The sequence below is a fragment of the Odontesthes bonariensis genome, chromosome 3 (genome assembly GCF_027942865.1).
Source record: "Odontesthes bonariensis isolate fOdoBon6 chromosome 3, fOdoBon6.hap1, whole genome shotgun sequence".
Taxonomy (NCBI): Eukaryota; Metazoa; Chordata; class Actinopteri; order Atheriniformes; family Atherinopsidae; genus Odontesthes; species Odontesthes bonariensis.
The window spans coordinates 19945138-19960714 of NC_134508.1; the positions used below are offsets into that span (position 1 = coordinate 19945138).

Sequence of the window (15577 nt, forward strand, 5' to 3'; positions counted from 1 at the left end):
TCCTTCAGTTAAATCAAGAAAAAACTGAGGTCATTGTGTTTGGCAACAAAGAGAAGAGGTTTGCTGTCAGTAAATATCTTGAGTCACTGTCTCTAGAAACTAAAGACCAAGTCCGGAACCTCGGCGTGCTGATAGACTCAGACCTGACCTTCAACAATCATATCAAATCAGTCACCAAATCAGCCTTTTATCAACTTAAAGTGATAGTTCGGAGTAGATTCACCCTGACCCGGGTCATTTGAACCGTGACATCCAGCCAAGTAGCCCACCCGAAGTTTTTTCGACCTTGGCTGAACATCAGCTGAATTACTGAGTTATCCCGAATAGCTTAGTACAAGCGCTAATGGAACCTGGCAGTATCTCCAAAATTACCACAATAAATCACATGCCATGACACCAAACTTTTACAGTAGTACAAATATGGTCTGTACTCACAAAACGATGTATTTGGAAGTTTGTACATAGTCCAGGAGTTTATTATTATCAACACAAGCCTAATAGCTTCTCTGCTGCTAAAGCTGCGTCGATGTCACTTCCTTGATCTGGGAGCTTTAAAGTAAGATGAGGGTTGATCTACTACTGTAGACAACAAAGTATATGCTATATTCTACATGAATTTTTATTAATTTTTATGTTGAGCAGCCTTGCTTAGTTGTCTACAGTAGTAGATCAACCCTCATCTTACTTTGAAGCTCCCAGATCGGTCTTCTGACTGGACTCCCCCAAAAGAGTCTCAAACAGCTGCAGCTCATTCAGAACGCTGCAGCCCGAGTTTTAACCAGAACAAAGAGATCACATCACATCACCCCAGTTCTCAAGTCTTTACATTGGCTCCCGGTCAGATACAGAATAGATTTTAAAGTTCTGCTACTCGTCTACAAATCACGGAATGGTTTAGGTCCAGAATACATGAATGACATGCTGGAGCCCAGTTCAAGACACGGTGAAGCAGCTTTTAGCTGTTATGCTGCACACAACTGGAACAAACTACCAGCAGAACTGAAATCAGCCACAACTGTAAGCACTTTTAAATCCAGGTTAAAAACATTTCTCTTGGTTTAGTTTATATTTTTCTTTTCCCCCTCTTCTTTGATTGCTTTTCATTTTTATTCTATTTTTTTTCTCTTTAAATTGCTTGTTTTTATGCTGCTTTATGCTGTTATTTTAAATGTCTGGTCTTTATGTAAAGCACATTGAGATGCTGTGATATGAATTGCGCTATATAAATAGAGATGCCTTGCCTTGCCTTATGAGATTTGCTTTCCATTTTCATTTACACAGCGCCCCGCGTACTCATAACTGTAAATTATACTGGCTGCATTCTGCGGGAATATTTTCTAATATTCAAATTTCCAAATATTTATTCATTATTAATCCTGACCTAAACTTTATTTTGATTACATAGGACCCGGGACCCATTGTCATTATATGAAAATGAGATAAATTACAATACAGTAACATTCATATAAATGTTACTTCGCTCGACGCTTTCATTCTGAATAATAGTTTTTTTTTTTTTGTTCGCTTCCCTTATGCAGTCCATGAAACGATGCAGGAGTGATACCTCTTGCATCTCCTTACTATCTCTTCCTCCTCTCTCCCGCTTATCGTCAAGCCCCGGGAGCTCATTAGCATAAAATCTGTGTCAGTAGGGCAGTGCGAGCTCACATGCCATGCGCACATGTTGGAGAGCTTTTAACTGGCATTCCGATGTCGAACGAGTCCAATGTACCGTCTCCACGCGCTGCTCTCGGCCAATGAAAAAGTGGGAAAGAGTAAAAAGCGTGGGCGCGTGAGGGGAGGAGTGGGTGAGATGTTTTCAAAGAGCGTGACAGAGAGGGAGAGAGAGCATTCCTGATACACATCAACAAACAAGCATTCGCAGGGGCACAGAAAGAGAACAGGAAAGGAAAAAAAAAAAAAGAGTGGTCACATTTCTCAGGCACCTGAAAACGTGCTGCGTATTTAAAGACGCGTGTGGCTTATTGATGAGAGGGGAGTGTTTAAACTACTTCCACTCACTGATGTTTTCATGGTGACTGTACATGGCAAAGCTGCCTGAATGCGTTTGGACTTCTGTCATTTAGAGAAAGCACCTCACACAGTGACATCGTTCCTACAGCCTGGCATCTTAAGGTGTAGCCTGCAGACGGAGAGTCGAGTTTGGAGAAATACTTGGATCAAATAAGAAATCCGAGCTATTTTTATTTGATTTTTTTTTTTTTAAAGAAAAATATATTTCTATCTTCCACTCTGCTTTTCTTCGTTGACCGAGTTTTCTCTCCCCCCCAATGCCCTGCGTACACTCGTTTCGGCGTCAGCTTTGGGATACACTTTATTTGCCTTTGCAGTTTAGGACTCTTTCACCTGTCTCAACGAAACTCTTGAATGTCCAGCAGCAGCAGCGCGTCCAGCATTGAACGCCTGCATTTATACAAGGAAGAACAGAACATCGTGGATCAACTAGGAAGCATGGAAAACAGCCCGGGTGGTAAGTAAGCTCTATATTTCAGCACATTTATTTTTGCTTAAAGCCAATGAGGGGGGTGATAAACCTGTCTCAGAGCCGTTGTCAGTTAATTTGAGCGGGGCTGAAACAGATGCACAGCACTTATATATGTCAGATATTACTTGTAACAGTCTAGCCGGTGAGATTTCCCGCATGTTTTCCCCGTCTCTACCACAATAACTGTGGAATGGGGTGTTTGTAAAGATGTTTTATAGGGTTTTTGTTCTTTTCTGTTCTGTTAAACTGCTGTGCGCAGTCATATTAGGCACCCAGGAAGCTGTTTTTTTTTTTTTTTTTTTTTCTCAGTTTACCCGTAGCACAAACACGGGTTGGCTGTAGTTTGGACATTTCTTTGCTGTTTTTTTGTTTTTTTTTTTAACTGTAATTCGGCTGTGCAACACGTGGCGTGTTGCCAAGTGCTTCTGGGTGGCAGATAGTGGAAGGTTTTTGAGTGAGTGATCCGAGCACAGGGAGGGAAGTCCTCTCCTCAATCTTTATGGCGGACTTCCGATTTTTCTACACGTAAACAAAACTCACGTGAAGCACGACCTAAAACGACCCCTGACCGGGAACGTCTACTTTCCACACTGCCTCTCTTATCTCGCCGTGTGTTTACACACTTTACTCTCATCATATTTGGTGTCATAAAAATCATAATAATAATAAAAAAAAAAAACTGTTATGGTCCATTCATTTGGGAGTTTGGGGCAGTTGTAAAATAACCAAACCTATTAATCTTGATCTAGCTTGAGGTACATTTCTGTTTGTTTGAAGTATTTTTGTCTTTTGCCTCCAAACGTACATGAGAAGGTTGTCTGGGAACAATCGCGGCCACTAGGTCACACCAGTTATGGTGCCAGATTCATCCCTCCATACGTGACTTGGAGAGCAGCTTACAGAGTAAACATCTGGCCCTGCCAGGACCTGGATACCGATCTAAATGTAGAGCCGATGATGAATGGGTATCCTACGTTACTCATCATGCAATTGATAGAGCAATTCCGAGTCAATTGCCTTTTTTATTCCGCGAAAGCAAGATACTGTAAATGCTACGACAGTATATGGACTCGGGTGGTTTAGAATGTATTAGAAATGTTGACAGTGACTCACTATGAAACTGGATAGGCTGCAGTATCTGAGCGCTAAATGTGATACAAGACAGTGACGTCAGCGCTTATTTTATTCTATTCTATTTGTTTGTTTTTACTACTTTAATTGTTTTCATATCTTTACTGTATGCTGCTGCAACAAAACAATTTCCCAAATTGGGATTAATAAAGTATCTATCTATCTATCTATCTATCTATCTATCTATCTATCTATAATTGTCCTCTCAATAGGCCTATAGACAAATATCTATAAAGTATGAAGCCATTACAAAGTCCTTGAACAGCGGATGTATTCATTTGTTCCCCGCCCGGTGCACCCTGGGTAGAAACGGTCGTGATGTTGCGAATCATGCGCCTGATTTTTTTTTTTTTTTTTTTTTTTTTTTTTTTTTTTAATACGCAGTCACCCCGCCTTGCTGGAGCTGACAGCACGTGTATCCAACCCCGGCGTCCACGTGCCGCGCGTGTTTTTCCAAGAACATCGCTCCTATCTGTAGCTCCCCTCGGTCGCGCGCATGGCGCTCGCGATCAGCCCACTAGGGGATTCCTCACTTGTCGCTGACACAATGGTCAGTGGGTCAGAGGGGCTTAGCAACCTTTTTCTCTCAGCTTGAAATTTAATGCCGCAAACTGGTATGAAATGATGAACACCGAGTCTCGTTTTATACGAGCCTGTCACACTAGGTGGCGTGAGAAAGGGCCTATTAACCTACATTTGGCGGCATTCAGCCCCGGTTTTTGGCTGTCATAAGTAATCAGCGCCAGTGACACGCCACCATTTCTGTTTCAGTGGAATAGTGTCATAGTAACACGGCGAATGATGGGATGAAACCACCCCCCAGGCTGTGAACAATGACGACAACAACAACAACAACAACAAAAAATCTTAATTTGGGTGACGCTGTGGGTAATTTTCCTTCGAGAGGATGTCGGTGGATGTGATCACGTGTGAAAACTAATGCTCAGTGAGATGTTAATTATTCACGATAAGATCTTGCACATGTTTTTAAGTTTACAGACTGGCAGGATGATTATAGCTTACCTCTAATTCCAGCCTGTGTGTGTGTTTGGGTTTCATAGAAGTCAAAGGGAGGATTGATATCTTAGTATGTGGGCATCGCACCAGAATTCTCTGAGTGCCGCATTGAATGAACTCCAGGACATTTTGGGAAAAGTAGCCATGGGCTCTCCTTTCAGCTTTGCTAGTTGAAGATTAAACTGAGTAATAACCACGAAGAATGTGGGTGTAGTGGCCGAATGACTAAGTTCCAAGTCTAGTTCAGTCCCGGATTTAAAAAAAAAAAAGTAGTGTGACTGCAACGTGACTTTTTTTTTTTTTTAATCTGAGGTCATCATGGCTGTCACTGACTGCTTCTATAGCAACCTAAGTGACCATGTGACATGAAAGCACCAACACTGTCCGACCGACATGCTCCAGAATACTTCAGAGGGGGTTTGCCATTTTAAAGAAGTATGTTATGCCAGACATTTTTAATGACAAGTGTCTCTCTGACACATTGGTGCTTGTGTAGCAGGAACATGACACCAGATTCAGGACTTTGTCAGACAGTCACACAGAAATTAAAAGACCATTTATACTCAGGTGGAAGATGGTGCTTCTTCTGCTCGGATCGAGCATAACCTGCTTTTTTTTTCTTTTCTTTTTTTTTCTTTTGCGGTTGACCTAATTGCAGCTGGTCTACTTGCAAACTTCCTCAAACAAAATTTGGATCAGATTGTTTGCTCATGCTGCAGTGAAATATAGTTCACAGCCCGAGAAGTATCCTGCTTGAGTGCTATACCACTAATAAGAGGACACATGAGATGGAACCAGCCGTTTCACGTGGAGCGAGGCTTAGCACCCATGCAGGGTAGTAAATGTTTACATGAGAGCAGACAGGCTAGTCCGGGGGGGGGCTTCCCTACACATGACAGGAGAACTATGTTTATATAGTTTTCAGCTCACGTGAGAGGGGAGGTCAGAGAGGACCGGAAAGAGGAGGACCAACATGTTTTACTGTACTTTTTATGACCCAGTGTAACCACGGGTCACATGTTACCTGTGCACGAGCCCTGGGGGGTCAATATTCCCATGGCTCCGGGAAGTTGTGACGAGGCGCCCGAATATGGAAGGTCTTTACTCCAGGTGGGAGGGGATGTGAACGCACAGAGTGGGTGTGGAGCTCGCGTGACCTCGGGCTCGGCAGGTGACACGCGTCCGCATAGCTTTATCTCTCTCACGAAGCAGACATGGGCGTGCACAGGTAACATCTGTGTGCGCGCTGAGGTCACAGACCGTAGGGAGATGGCAGCCGCCGCTACGCACAAGGCATAAGTACCTCACCGTCAGTGTTGACACGTGTGAGCGGTGGAGTTAAGGAGGCACTTAGAGCTGAGCAGAAATGCAGCACGTGTTTCCTCAAGGAGAGAGGAAAAAAAAAAGCGTCAGAGCCAAGAGAAGCCCTTTCTCTAATGGTTCAGGGTCCTTGGTGAGAACTCTACACAGAGTTACCGTGTAGACCATTCAAGGGTATTACTAACTCAGATAAAATAACACAAACAGATGGACCAGCCATCTCTTTTTTTCCTTTTTTTTTTTGACCATTATTGCTGGAACTTGTGTGTTTTCAAACCTCAGCTTGTAGAAGGACATTCTTTGGCTTAATGATTATTTTTGCAGCATGTACTGCAGGTCTGGTCTAAACACAGCTACATATCTGACACAGTGATCTAATTGAAACAAAACAAAGATTAAAGTGGGGGAGGGAGGGTAAATTAAGCACAAATCTATCAAATCAACAATTTTCTGCACTAGTAGAGGTTTTCTCTTCCTCTCGCACTTTTGTTACAATGATCTGATAAATATAAAATCATCCCTGTGAACTGCCGTCTTTCCTCACTGACTCATCTAAGTGCACTAATGCATGCCCTGTGCTCACAAAGGGAAATCGTTTCATGGTGTCAATGCGTCAACGTGACTGCTACCCTTTGCACTGCCCCTCATGGCTCTGAAGAATGCATCAGCTTATAGTAGCCGTGCCTCGCTTGCTTTCCCCTCTGTCTGTAGTCGCAGCATTATAGCCTTCTCTATTCTAAACGTGATCTGCCCTAGCGCTTGTTATGGTACTGCTGCTGTTGTCTACACGAGACTGCGCAAAGAGCCTTGTGAGCCAGGCGGGAACTGTGTCAAGAGTCCATGTGAGCTCCTGGTCAGGTGGCTGGCGGAGAGATGGGTCTGCAGGGCCAAAGTGGGGAGGGAGGCAGAAAGGGAAGGGGCGGAGGGGCGGAGGGGAGGAGGACACAGAAGCAGGGGGAGGGAGCGTAGAAAAAGACTCAAATCTGAAAGCAAGCTGGCAGTGAGCTGGCTGCACGTGAGGGGCAGTCTTTCTTCTAGCAGGGAAGAACACTGACTGCAAAACAAAGAGGGTTGGAGGGGGGGGGGGCTTGTGTTCAGGGGTGATAGGGCTTTTCCGATTCGATGCGATATCCCTAAACATGGGCCTCTTTATGGCCGGTCTTTGGCTTTAAGTGTGAACGTGTCGAGACTTACTGTCGTGTTGGAATACGGCATGCACGTTTTAAGGTGTTTCCTATTCCGCAGGCTTTTCTGCGTGTGCGTGATGCGATACATAATGGGCTACTGTGTCACAGAACCTCAGTTAAAGGGTCAACCTTGTCAGACTACAATTTTCAGATGATGTTGTTGAACCGACTAACATGTTATGACTATTTGTCACGGGCGAGAGCTGGTTCAGCCAGCAGATAAGCCTGTTTATTATCTTTATTCATTCACGCAACAGAGTTCAAGTGTCTAAACTTCAGAGATTCCAACGAACATTCAGACATCTTGTTTTAAAAGAAAAAAGTGCTGCCAAGATTTGGCCCAATGTTTTTCCTTTTTCCTGTGTTTTCATTCTAAATGATCACATCCGACACCAAAAGTCTCTCAGCACAAATATCCAGGTCAGGGTTGTTGTTGCTCTAGCTGTGACATTTTTTTCTCGGAATTCACCAGATCAGATTTCGGCTGTCCCAAAATGGTCAGGGTTTTGTGTTTGTTTGTGAGCGTCTGCCAAGTAAGCTCTCCGCATCAAAGTAGAGCATTGCTCAACGCTCACACTCTCACCTACATTGTGCATGTGAACAGTGACCCAGATAAAGATCGTGGAACTGAGTTTTCACCTCTTCTCTGCTTCCCTAGGTGGTGTCATCTTGTACGCTGGCTCATGCGGCAGTGCCAGTCCAAGTCCTGGCAGCCCTTCAAGTGGTTACCAGACCCAGTCGCCGTCTTCCCACTCGCAGCCCTCATCCCCCGAGGGTGTCTCCTTTCAGGAGATCGGATCCCTGAAGCAGAGAGGCGAACAAAGGGGACGAACTGCTTCCCCCAAAATGGTCTTTCAGTTTCCTGAAGTGAACAGTGCTCCAGTCGCCCAACTTACGTCAGTTTCCTCTGCCACCTACGGCCACCCCACGGTGGCTAAAAGGCCGTGTGGTTTCACCGGCACATTCACCAGTAAGTACTCATTTTCCTCCTTCCTGTTCTCCTCTTTGCTTGTTATTGTGTATATTTACACTGTCTGATAATGGATGCGTTTCTCTTTCATAGAGACCGGAGGTATGGTGCTTTTGTGTAAGGTGTGTGGGGACATCGCATCTGGGTTCCATTATGGCGTGCATGCCTGTGAGGGCTGCAAGGTGAGAAAATAATGTTATGCTGTTATCATTGGGCATACAGACACAGTGCCACAGAAGACCCTCTGCCGAGTCTTTATTCTTACGCTGTTGGTATTCTGTGTCCAGGGTTTTTTCAGACGCAGCATTCAACAGAACATCCACTACAAGATGTGTGTGAAGAATGAAAACTGTCTCATCATGCGCATGAACCGGAACCGGTGCCAACACTGCCGCTTTAAGAAGTGTCTGTCCGTGGGCATGTCCAGAGATGGTGAGAAACAGTATTAATGTCCTTATAGATAATATTCAGACATAAAAAAAAAAAACTAAAAAGTTACAGTTTATATATTGTGACATATGTAATGCAGGGTTACTCAGAGCTTTATAGATATAAAAGAAATGTCCAACTCAATTCCTTTCATGGCTTTGAAAAAAAAAAAGCAAAATTCCAAACCGTTCGGAAGCAGATTCACGCTCGCCTCCCTCCTCAATATAAAACCAGGTTTTCTCCTCATCTTTGCTCCATCCTCCTCCTCTTGTCTTTTGTCCTCCCCCTTCCTCCCTCTTTCTCCTCACTGTTGTTTGATTTATGGCAAGAGGAGCTCTCTCGAGTCCCAGTTGTCATCGGTCATGTCGAGTGAAAATTGAGTTTATTTTGGGAAATTGGAGCACAAAGTTGTTGATTACTACTTATGATTACCGTGAGCTTCGGTCCTCCCAAACAATCATTTGCGACATAATTGTATTCCGTCTCGTTAATCAGGAAAGCCTTCATGGCTCGGCTGTAATTTAGAACAATATTGCACCAGCTAATCTCCTCCTCTGCATTTTTTTTTTTTTTCCACTCGCAGGAGTTCAATCTCTCGGGGTAGTTCTAAACTAGGCGATAATAAATCATGGTTTCTTCTGGAACAAACATTTTTAGTTGACCCAAAAAAGCCAAAGTGTGGAAGGGAGGAATCATCTGCTAATTCATCAAATTGCAATCGGGGAGAAGTATTTAACACATTCCCGTTTCCTCGGCATGTCCTGAGAGCATTTTAGAAATCAAAGTGTAACATAGATACATACTGTTGGTTACATCCACTTTTCCTTTTCACTTTAAGTCTTTAACTTTGCGACAGAAGATCTGCTGGCAAATGAATCTTTAATCATTCAGTGTCGGTCCACCTTCAGCGTTCTGCCTCTTCAACACCTGCTGCTCGCGTCTTTAACCCTTCCACTAATCATTCACGCTGTCACTTTACTATTGACGCCAGGTTCAGTGCTGGTGACCCAGTGACCTACTTCCGCAGAGAAAGCGAGAGCTCAACTGAAAGGCAGAAAGAGGGAGAAAAAGTGGAGTGGGGGAGGAGACGGTGTAGTGTACAGCATACTATAAATAGGACTGTCACTGGAGGTGCAGAATTGAAAAAAGGGGGAAGGGAGGACTGTAAAGGCTAAAGAGCAGGATGAGGCAAGCAGATGAGATGCAGGTTTAACTATTTGCTCTGTGGCGTAGCAGCTGTGATGGAGACAAAGTCTTGGGATTAGTAAAACGCACAGAGATGAAAGCTTGTGTGTCAGATTTAGGATGTATATTGGAGCAAGAACTGTGTTTCTCAACAATGGTGGAATGTGAAAATTTCCACTGCCTTCAAGGTATCGATTAAAGAGCTGCCAGTAAGGCACCGACTGTTGGCTGATGCTGAAATTCTAACAGACGATGCTCTCTTCTGCTTGTTATTCTCCTCAGCTGTGCGTTTCGGTCGCATTCCCAAGCGGGAGAAGCAGAGACTACTGGATGAGATGCAGAGCTATATGAACAGTCTCAATGAATCTGCTTCCATGGAGATGGAGGTGTCATCTCCCCCCGACGCCCCCTGCAGTCCACAAAACCAGGTCAACGATGGAGCCGGCTCCATACTGCAGTCTTACCGTGGCGACGAGAAACCATTCAAGATGGCCAGCAGTCGCAGCAACCACAGAGCTCCCTCTTTCAGGAGTGGTGCCGTGCAGGAATCGGCCATATCCCACACATCGGCCCAAACACATCAAACAGTTCAGGCTGAGCAAGTGAACCTGACGACGAGCTACCGTGTCCCCACAAGCCTCCCCGTTGCACCCAGCAACCATGAAAGCTCCACCAACACGAACATTGACAACGGCAATTACAATTTCTCCATTCAGAATCAGTGCCCAGTTAGCGGAAACCGGTCATCTCAGGCATACGCAGCCAATCAGAACAGTTTCCCAGCCAGTGAATTCAAAAACCAAAATTCCTGCCCCTGGAAGCTGAACGGAGGAGCCAAAGTGCTGGTGAGTCTCCTTTTTGTTCCAACTGAGTCAGACGAAATCGGTTGCATTAATGTGACGATAAAGTAAAAAAGTGCTTTTCCTCCATATTTATTTCTTCTTTTTGCTCTGCTTCCTCCAGGCATGCCCCCTCAATTCGTGTCCGGTGGCTCCAGCCAGTCGCTCCAGCCAGGAGGTGTGGGAGTCTTTCTCCCAGTGCTTCACCCCCGCCGTTAAAGAGGTGGTTGAGTTTGCAAAGAGCATCCCAGGCTTCCAAACCCTCAGTCAGCATGATCAGGTCATGCTGCTCAAATCTGGCACCTTCCAGGTACGCCTATTTGAACAGAATTTGTGAGTGGGACTCTGTAGAAGTTCCCCCTTTTTTTGTTTTTTGTTCCCCCCCCCCCCTCGAGTCTTTCCTGATGTTGACCTGGTGTTGTTCTGTCCGCAGGTTCTTATGGTGAGGTTCTGCTCCTTGTTTGACCCCAAGGAGAGGACGGTAACTTTCCTCAATGGACAGACGTACTCGCTGGCGTCACTGAGAGCTCTTGGTATGGGCTGCTTATTGGACGCCATGTTTGACTTCAGTGAGAAGCTGGGATCTTTAGGTCTGGAGCCAGATGAGATGGCGCTTTTTATGGCCGTCGTGCTGGTGTCTGCTGGTAAGACGAGAACTTGTATGAGCACATTATTATCATATGCCAAGAGTCGTTTCCTCATGCCTAACCCCACTTTCTCCTTCTTTCCTCTGCCAGATCGCTCTGGTATAGTGGAGGTCAGAGCAGTGGAGCAGCTGCAGGAGAATCTAATAAAAGCTCTGCGTTCACTCATCACCAGTCGCCGGCCGGATGACAGCACGCTCTTTCCGAAGCTGCTGCTGCGTCTGCCTGACCTACGCACTCTGAACAACCAGCACTCGGACAAGCTATTAGCTTTCCGCATAGACCCTTGAGTTGAAATTGCTCACGGCTTCATGGGGTATCTGCTTTTGGGGTCCCGTTTGCTCCCTGTGCAAGTCGGGCTTGCTACATTCAGCACACGGCCCCCTGCACAACGGACATGTTGTTTTGGGAGCTGTGCCAATTAAGATGCTGTGACAGAGAGGACTGGGGGGAAAAATATCAGAGAAGAACATAGGCACAACAGGGGGGTGGAGGCACCTGAACTCAAGAGTTGCTTCCAGTTGGACCGCTAAGAAAAAACAAACCGTATTCTTCCTAAATATTCATCTGAGTTCGTGTCAAAAGCGCCGCCACCTGGAGTTTGTCAGAGGCCAAAGTTTTGGCCCTGAAGACCAGAAAGTAAAGAGAGCCTGTTGTTCCTCACCAGACTTTGTTCTTCTATCCCAGCGCACAAAGCTAACAAGACGGACGGACATATTCTTGTTCAGTAACACCTACCAATAAAGACTTCCTACCGTACATTCTTGCTATAAGTGTAAAGGCATTTTCCATACATTGAGAACCTCTTAAATCTATATAAAGTATAATATAGCAATAGCAGTTTCTGACACACAGTTATGAAAGCTGTTGTGTTTGCCCTGTTGAGATGACATAAGCTATTTTCACAATATTTTGCCATGTGAAATATCTTTATTAAAAATCACCCATTTGTGATTGAGATATGTTTCATTTCTTTGTTTTTTTTTAAAGAAAAGAGACTAAGCTGAATTGTATTTGTACACGGTAATCAGGGAGAAATTATTGGTCATTTCAGACCATGTTTGAATGGCTATATATTGAGGTGTTCTGCTGTATATTTTGTACATAACCATCTTTCTTAGTTTGTTTCATTACTAGTTTGCAGATTCTTGTATATGTAAATTGAATTATTGTTATGCCACCACACATAATGGACTGCTCCACAGACTGCAAATTTGAACCATGTGCTCTGAGTATATACTTTTTATTTGAAGATATAGAATGGAAATAAACGTATCGTCGATTTGAAGCCTTGGTTTGTGTATATTTTGTAAATATTCATAGAACACAGAATACAACTATTAAATACCATTATACAACCTTTCTCCTTGTGCTCTGCTTCATTTTCTTTACCATGATTCTGTGGCATACCATGGAGCCGTAGCCTAGCAACTGAGGCAATAAGCCAATCGTACGTCAGGACCGAAAGCCATTTGGATTTTTGTTCCCAACAAGGAACATCTCCTGATTTTCTTTTGGGCGTGTCAACAGATGCGTGTCATTTCAAAGACATTGTGTCTGTAAACGCAAAGTGATGTTCAAGGCCAAGAGGACACAATGACATTTTGTCTCAAAAGAGATGAGAACTGGGAGGCAACTGATATGGATTTAATGACGTATGCAAGTATGCCACTGAGGGGACAGTTGCACTGCAGGTTGAATAGGGACTTGAGTTAATAAAGAATGCTCTCGTTGGGTACAGACAGGGTAGAAGGCAGAAGGAGGAGCTCCCACTGCTGCTATCAGTGTCGTCTGCTGCAAGGCCTGGGAAAGTCATCTTAGCATAAATGTTTGGGAACAGTTTCCATAAACAGCAACTCTGACCTTCAGAAGTTTGCATGAGTCACGAGCATTGTCTTTTTTTCTTCTAAATGAACAAACAGGAGCAAATGAAGACATTGTGATAACCTAAAAACTACTAAAAGACAGATCCACACAATTTTGCAAACTGCGGACGGGCACAGATTCATGTTTATATTTCCATTTTTCCTTGTGCCATTGAACCCGTGCTTCTCCTTGATAAACATTTAGTTCAACTCCAGAAGAAGCTGTGACTCCTCATGTCGTTTATGAATCATCAATTACCCCCCATCAGGCGATCCTCTGCAGTAAGGCTGTGTTTGGAGAAAACAATGTGCGTTCTTTAATGCAAAGAAGAAGAAGAAAGGGAGATATAACCAGCAGCAGCCAAAAGCATCCCTCTACTTGTCGTTCGATTTCAATGTTGCTTGAGAAAAATAAAAACTGGCTTTCTGAGAGCCTGAAACCAGTTGGTTCCCTGCCACAACCTGTCAGTTTATGGATCATGATGCCACCTACTGGACAGGACAGTCACAGCAGGAAGACATTTCACCCCCACAATATCTCAGTCTCACTGGTAACACATCTGGCCTATCACACAGATTTAATCCCGTTTTTGTCTGTGTGTGGGTATTGCACGCCAGAGTAACCTCTAAGTCACAGCTAATATTAGTGCTGTAACCAACACAACTTTATATACCATCACAGATGAGAAAATCATATCAGCACAAAGTCTGTTTGGTGGTTGATCAGTAACATTTGATCATGTCACATGATCATTGGTCGAGAATGAATTTTTCTCAAAGCAATTTGATGAATATAAACTTGGGCCTCTGATTTCTTTCTTTTTTTTTTAATCCACCTAATTCAAATTTTGACTTTGAACATCATCCCATAAAGAATTTAAGGGCTTTGAAAATATAAAATGGAATCCACAGCTCAACGAAAAACACTAATTTTACAACAATCGCGTTTGAAATTCTTAATGTATCCAGAACAACATCATTATATTTTTCCTGAGGTGTTGTTGAGTTTTCTTTTCATGTTGCTAAAATAATTAAAACACCAGCAAATGAAGTATTCGTTCAGTTTGTTAAATTTTTATCAAAAAAGTACTTTGATATTTTTGGTTGGCATCTTTTAGTTTTTTTTTTTTTTTTTTTTCCATGTCTGCCTTGTAGACGGGCAATGAAATAAATGACAAAGGCAATATGAATATAGATGTTTAAACTACTAGACTTGAATCTGATACAGGTCTTGACTGCCTTGCAGGAAATTTTGTTTAGTCGTCTGCTGCCATCTAGTGGCCGTTATTATATATACAACGAAACGTTTTGTGGACTTGTGAGTTGTTTCTGCTTTTCCCAAGGGGACAAAATCTGCTATTGCAAGCTTGAGAGTGAATTTTTTCCCCAATCAACGTGTGCATTTGGGTTTCATCTGGTCTTTTTAAACTACAAAGCTGATTTGTTTGTTCCTTTATTGCTTCATATGACCTGAAGTAATTCAATGTATTCACACAGCTGGCATCATGAAACAACAGTCATTTATCTATACAATACCCAAACACAGTGGTTGAATTTCACCCTGTAAGGTACAGAAATGGTCCTTCAACTAAGGTTGAGCTAGATTTGATCCCTTTGTTGGGTGGTGTGAAACTAACCATCTGCATCTTAATACCACCAAGACAAAGGATCTGGTAGTGGATTTCCATAGGAGGAAATCTGGCCCCACACCCATTTCCATCAAAGGTGAGACTGTGGATGTGGTCCAGGATTACAAATACCTTGGAGTACACCTGGACAACAAACTGGACTGGGCCAAGAATACGGAGGCTGTTTACATGAAGGGCCAGAGCCGGCTCTATTCCCTGAGCAGGCTCCGGTCATTCAACGTATACCATCATGTTGAGGATGTTCTACCAGTCGGTGGTAGCCAGTGCCATCCTCTTTGATTTGGTGTGCTGGGGCAGTAGGCTGAGGGCAGCAGACGCCAACAAGATCAACAAGATCATCAGGAAGGCTGGCTCCGTCCTGGGGGTCCAGCTGGACTCTTTGTTGGTGGTGTCTGAGAGGAGGATGCTGTGTAAACTGCATAGTGCCCTCGACAGCAACACTCACACTCTTCACCAGGTGCTAAATTGCTAAATTGTTCTAGAATGCGCTGCTGAGGGTGGCAGCACGTTGGAGTAGCTCTGTACCTCACATTGAGATTTTTCTTTTTTTCTAAATTTCATTCCTGTTATTTCTTGGAAGAAATTGCATTTTTTGGACAACTGTTCCTTCCTGCCTTGGATGCTGTGCAGCTGGATTAATTTTTCCCAATACTTTTGTATATTTTACTCTTTTGTCATGATGCATAACCATAGCAACAAGGTGGTTTACAACAGGGAGCAGCTGAATAACATTGGAAAAGCAGAAATAATTCGACAACTGAAGCCAGAAATCCCACTGGAATTGAAAAGGAGGCGTCGTGGATGCAGAGCAGGAGCAAAGAGGAGAGAAAGAAAG

General features: G+C 43.8%; 1 protein-coding gene across 1 annotated transcript; it reads left to right on the top strand.

Annotated features, from left to right (window-relative positions):
• The first annotated feature begins 1645 nt into the window (after positions 1-1645).
• Positions 1646-12516, top strand: LOC142377083 (nuclear receptor subfamily 1 group D member 1-like). Its single transcript, XM_075460845.1, has 8 exons — positions 1646-2491; positions 7820-8131; positions 8225-8313; positions 8419-8563; positions 10028-10590; positions 10709-10894; positions 11018-11228; positions 11322-12516. Exons 1-8 carry the CDS (start codon positions 2389-2391, stop codon positions 11516-11518), a joined length of 1806 nt encoding a protein of 601 aa, XP_075316960.1. The 5' UTR covers positions 1646-2388; the 3' UTR covers positions 11519-12516.
• Positions 12517-15577: the final 3061 nt, after the last annotated feature.

Excerpts from the sequence above, each read along its gene's own strand:
- LOC142377083 (XM_075460845.1), top strand. The coding sequence starts at position 2,389 with ATGTCCAGCAGCAGCAGCGCGTCCAGCATTGAACGCCTGCATTTATAC. Across the intron at positions 8,132-8,224 it reads TTTCACCGGCACATTCACCA|AGACCGGAGGTATGGTGCTT; the intron begins GTAAGTACTCAT and ends TCTCTTTCATAG. Across the intron at positions 8,564-10,027 it reads CGTGGGCATGTCCAGAGATG|CTGTGCGTTTCGGTCGCATT; the intron begins GTGAGAAACAGT and ends TATTCTCCTCAG.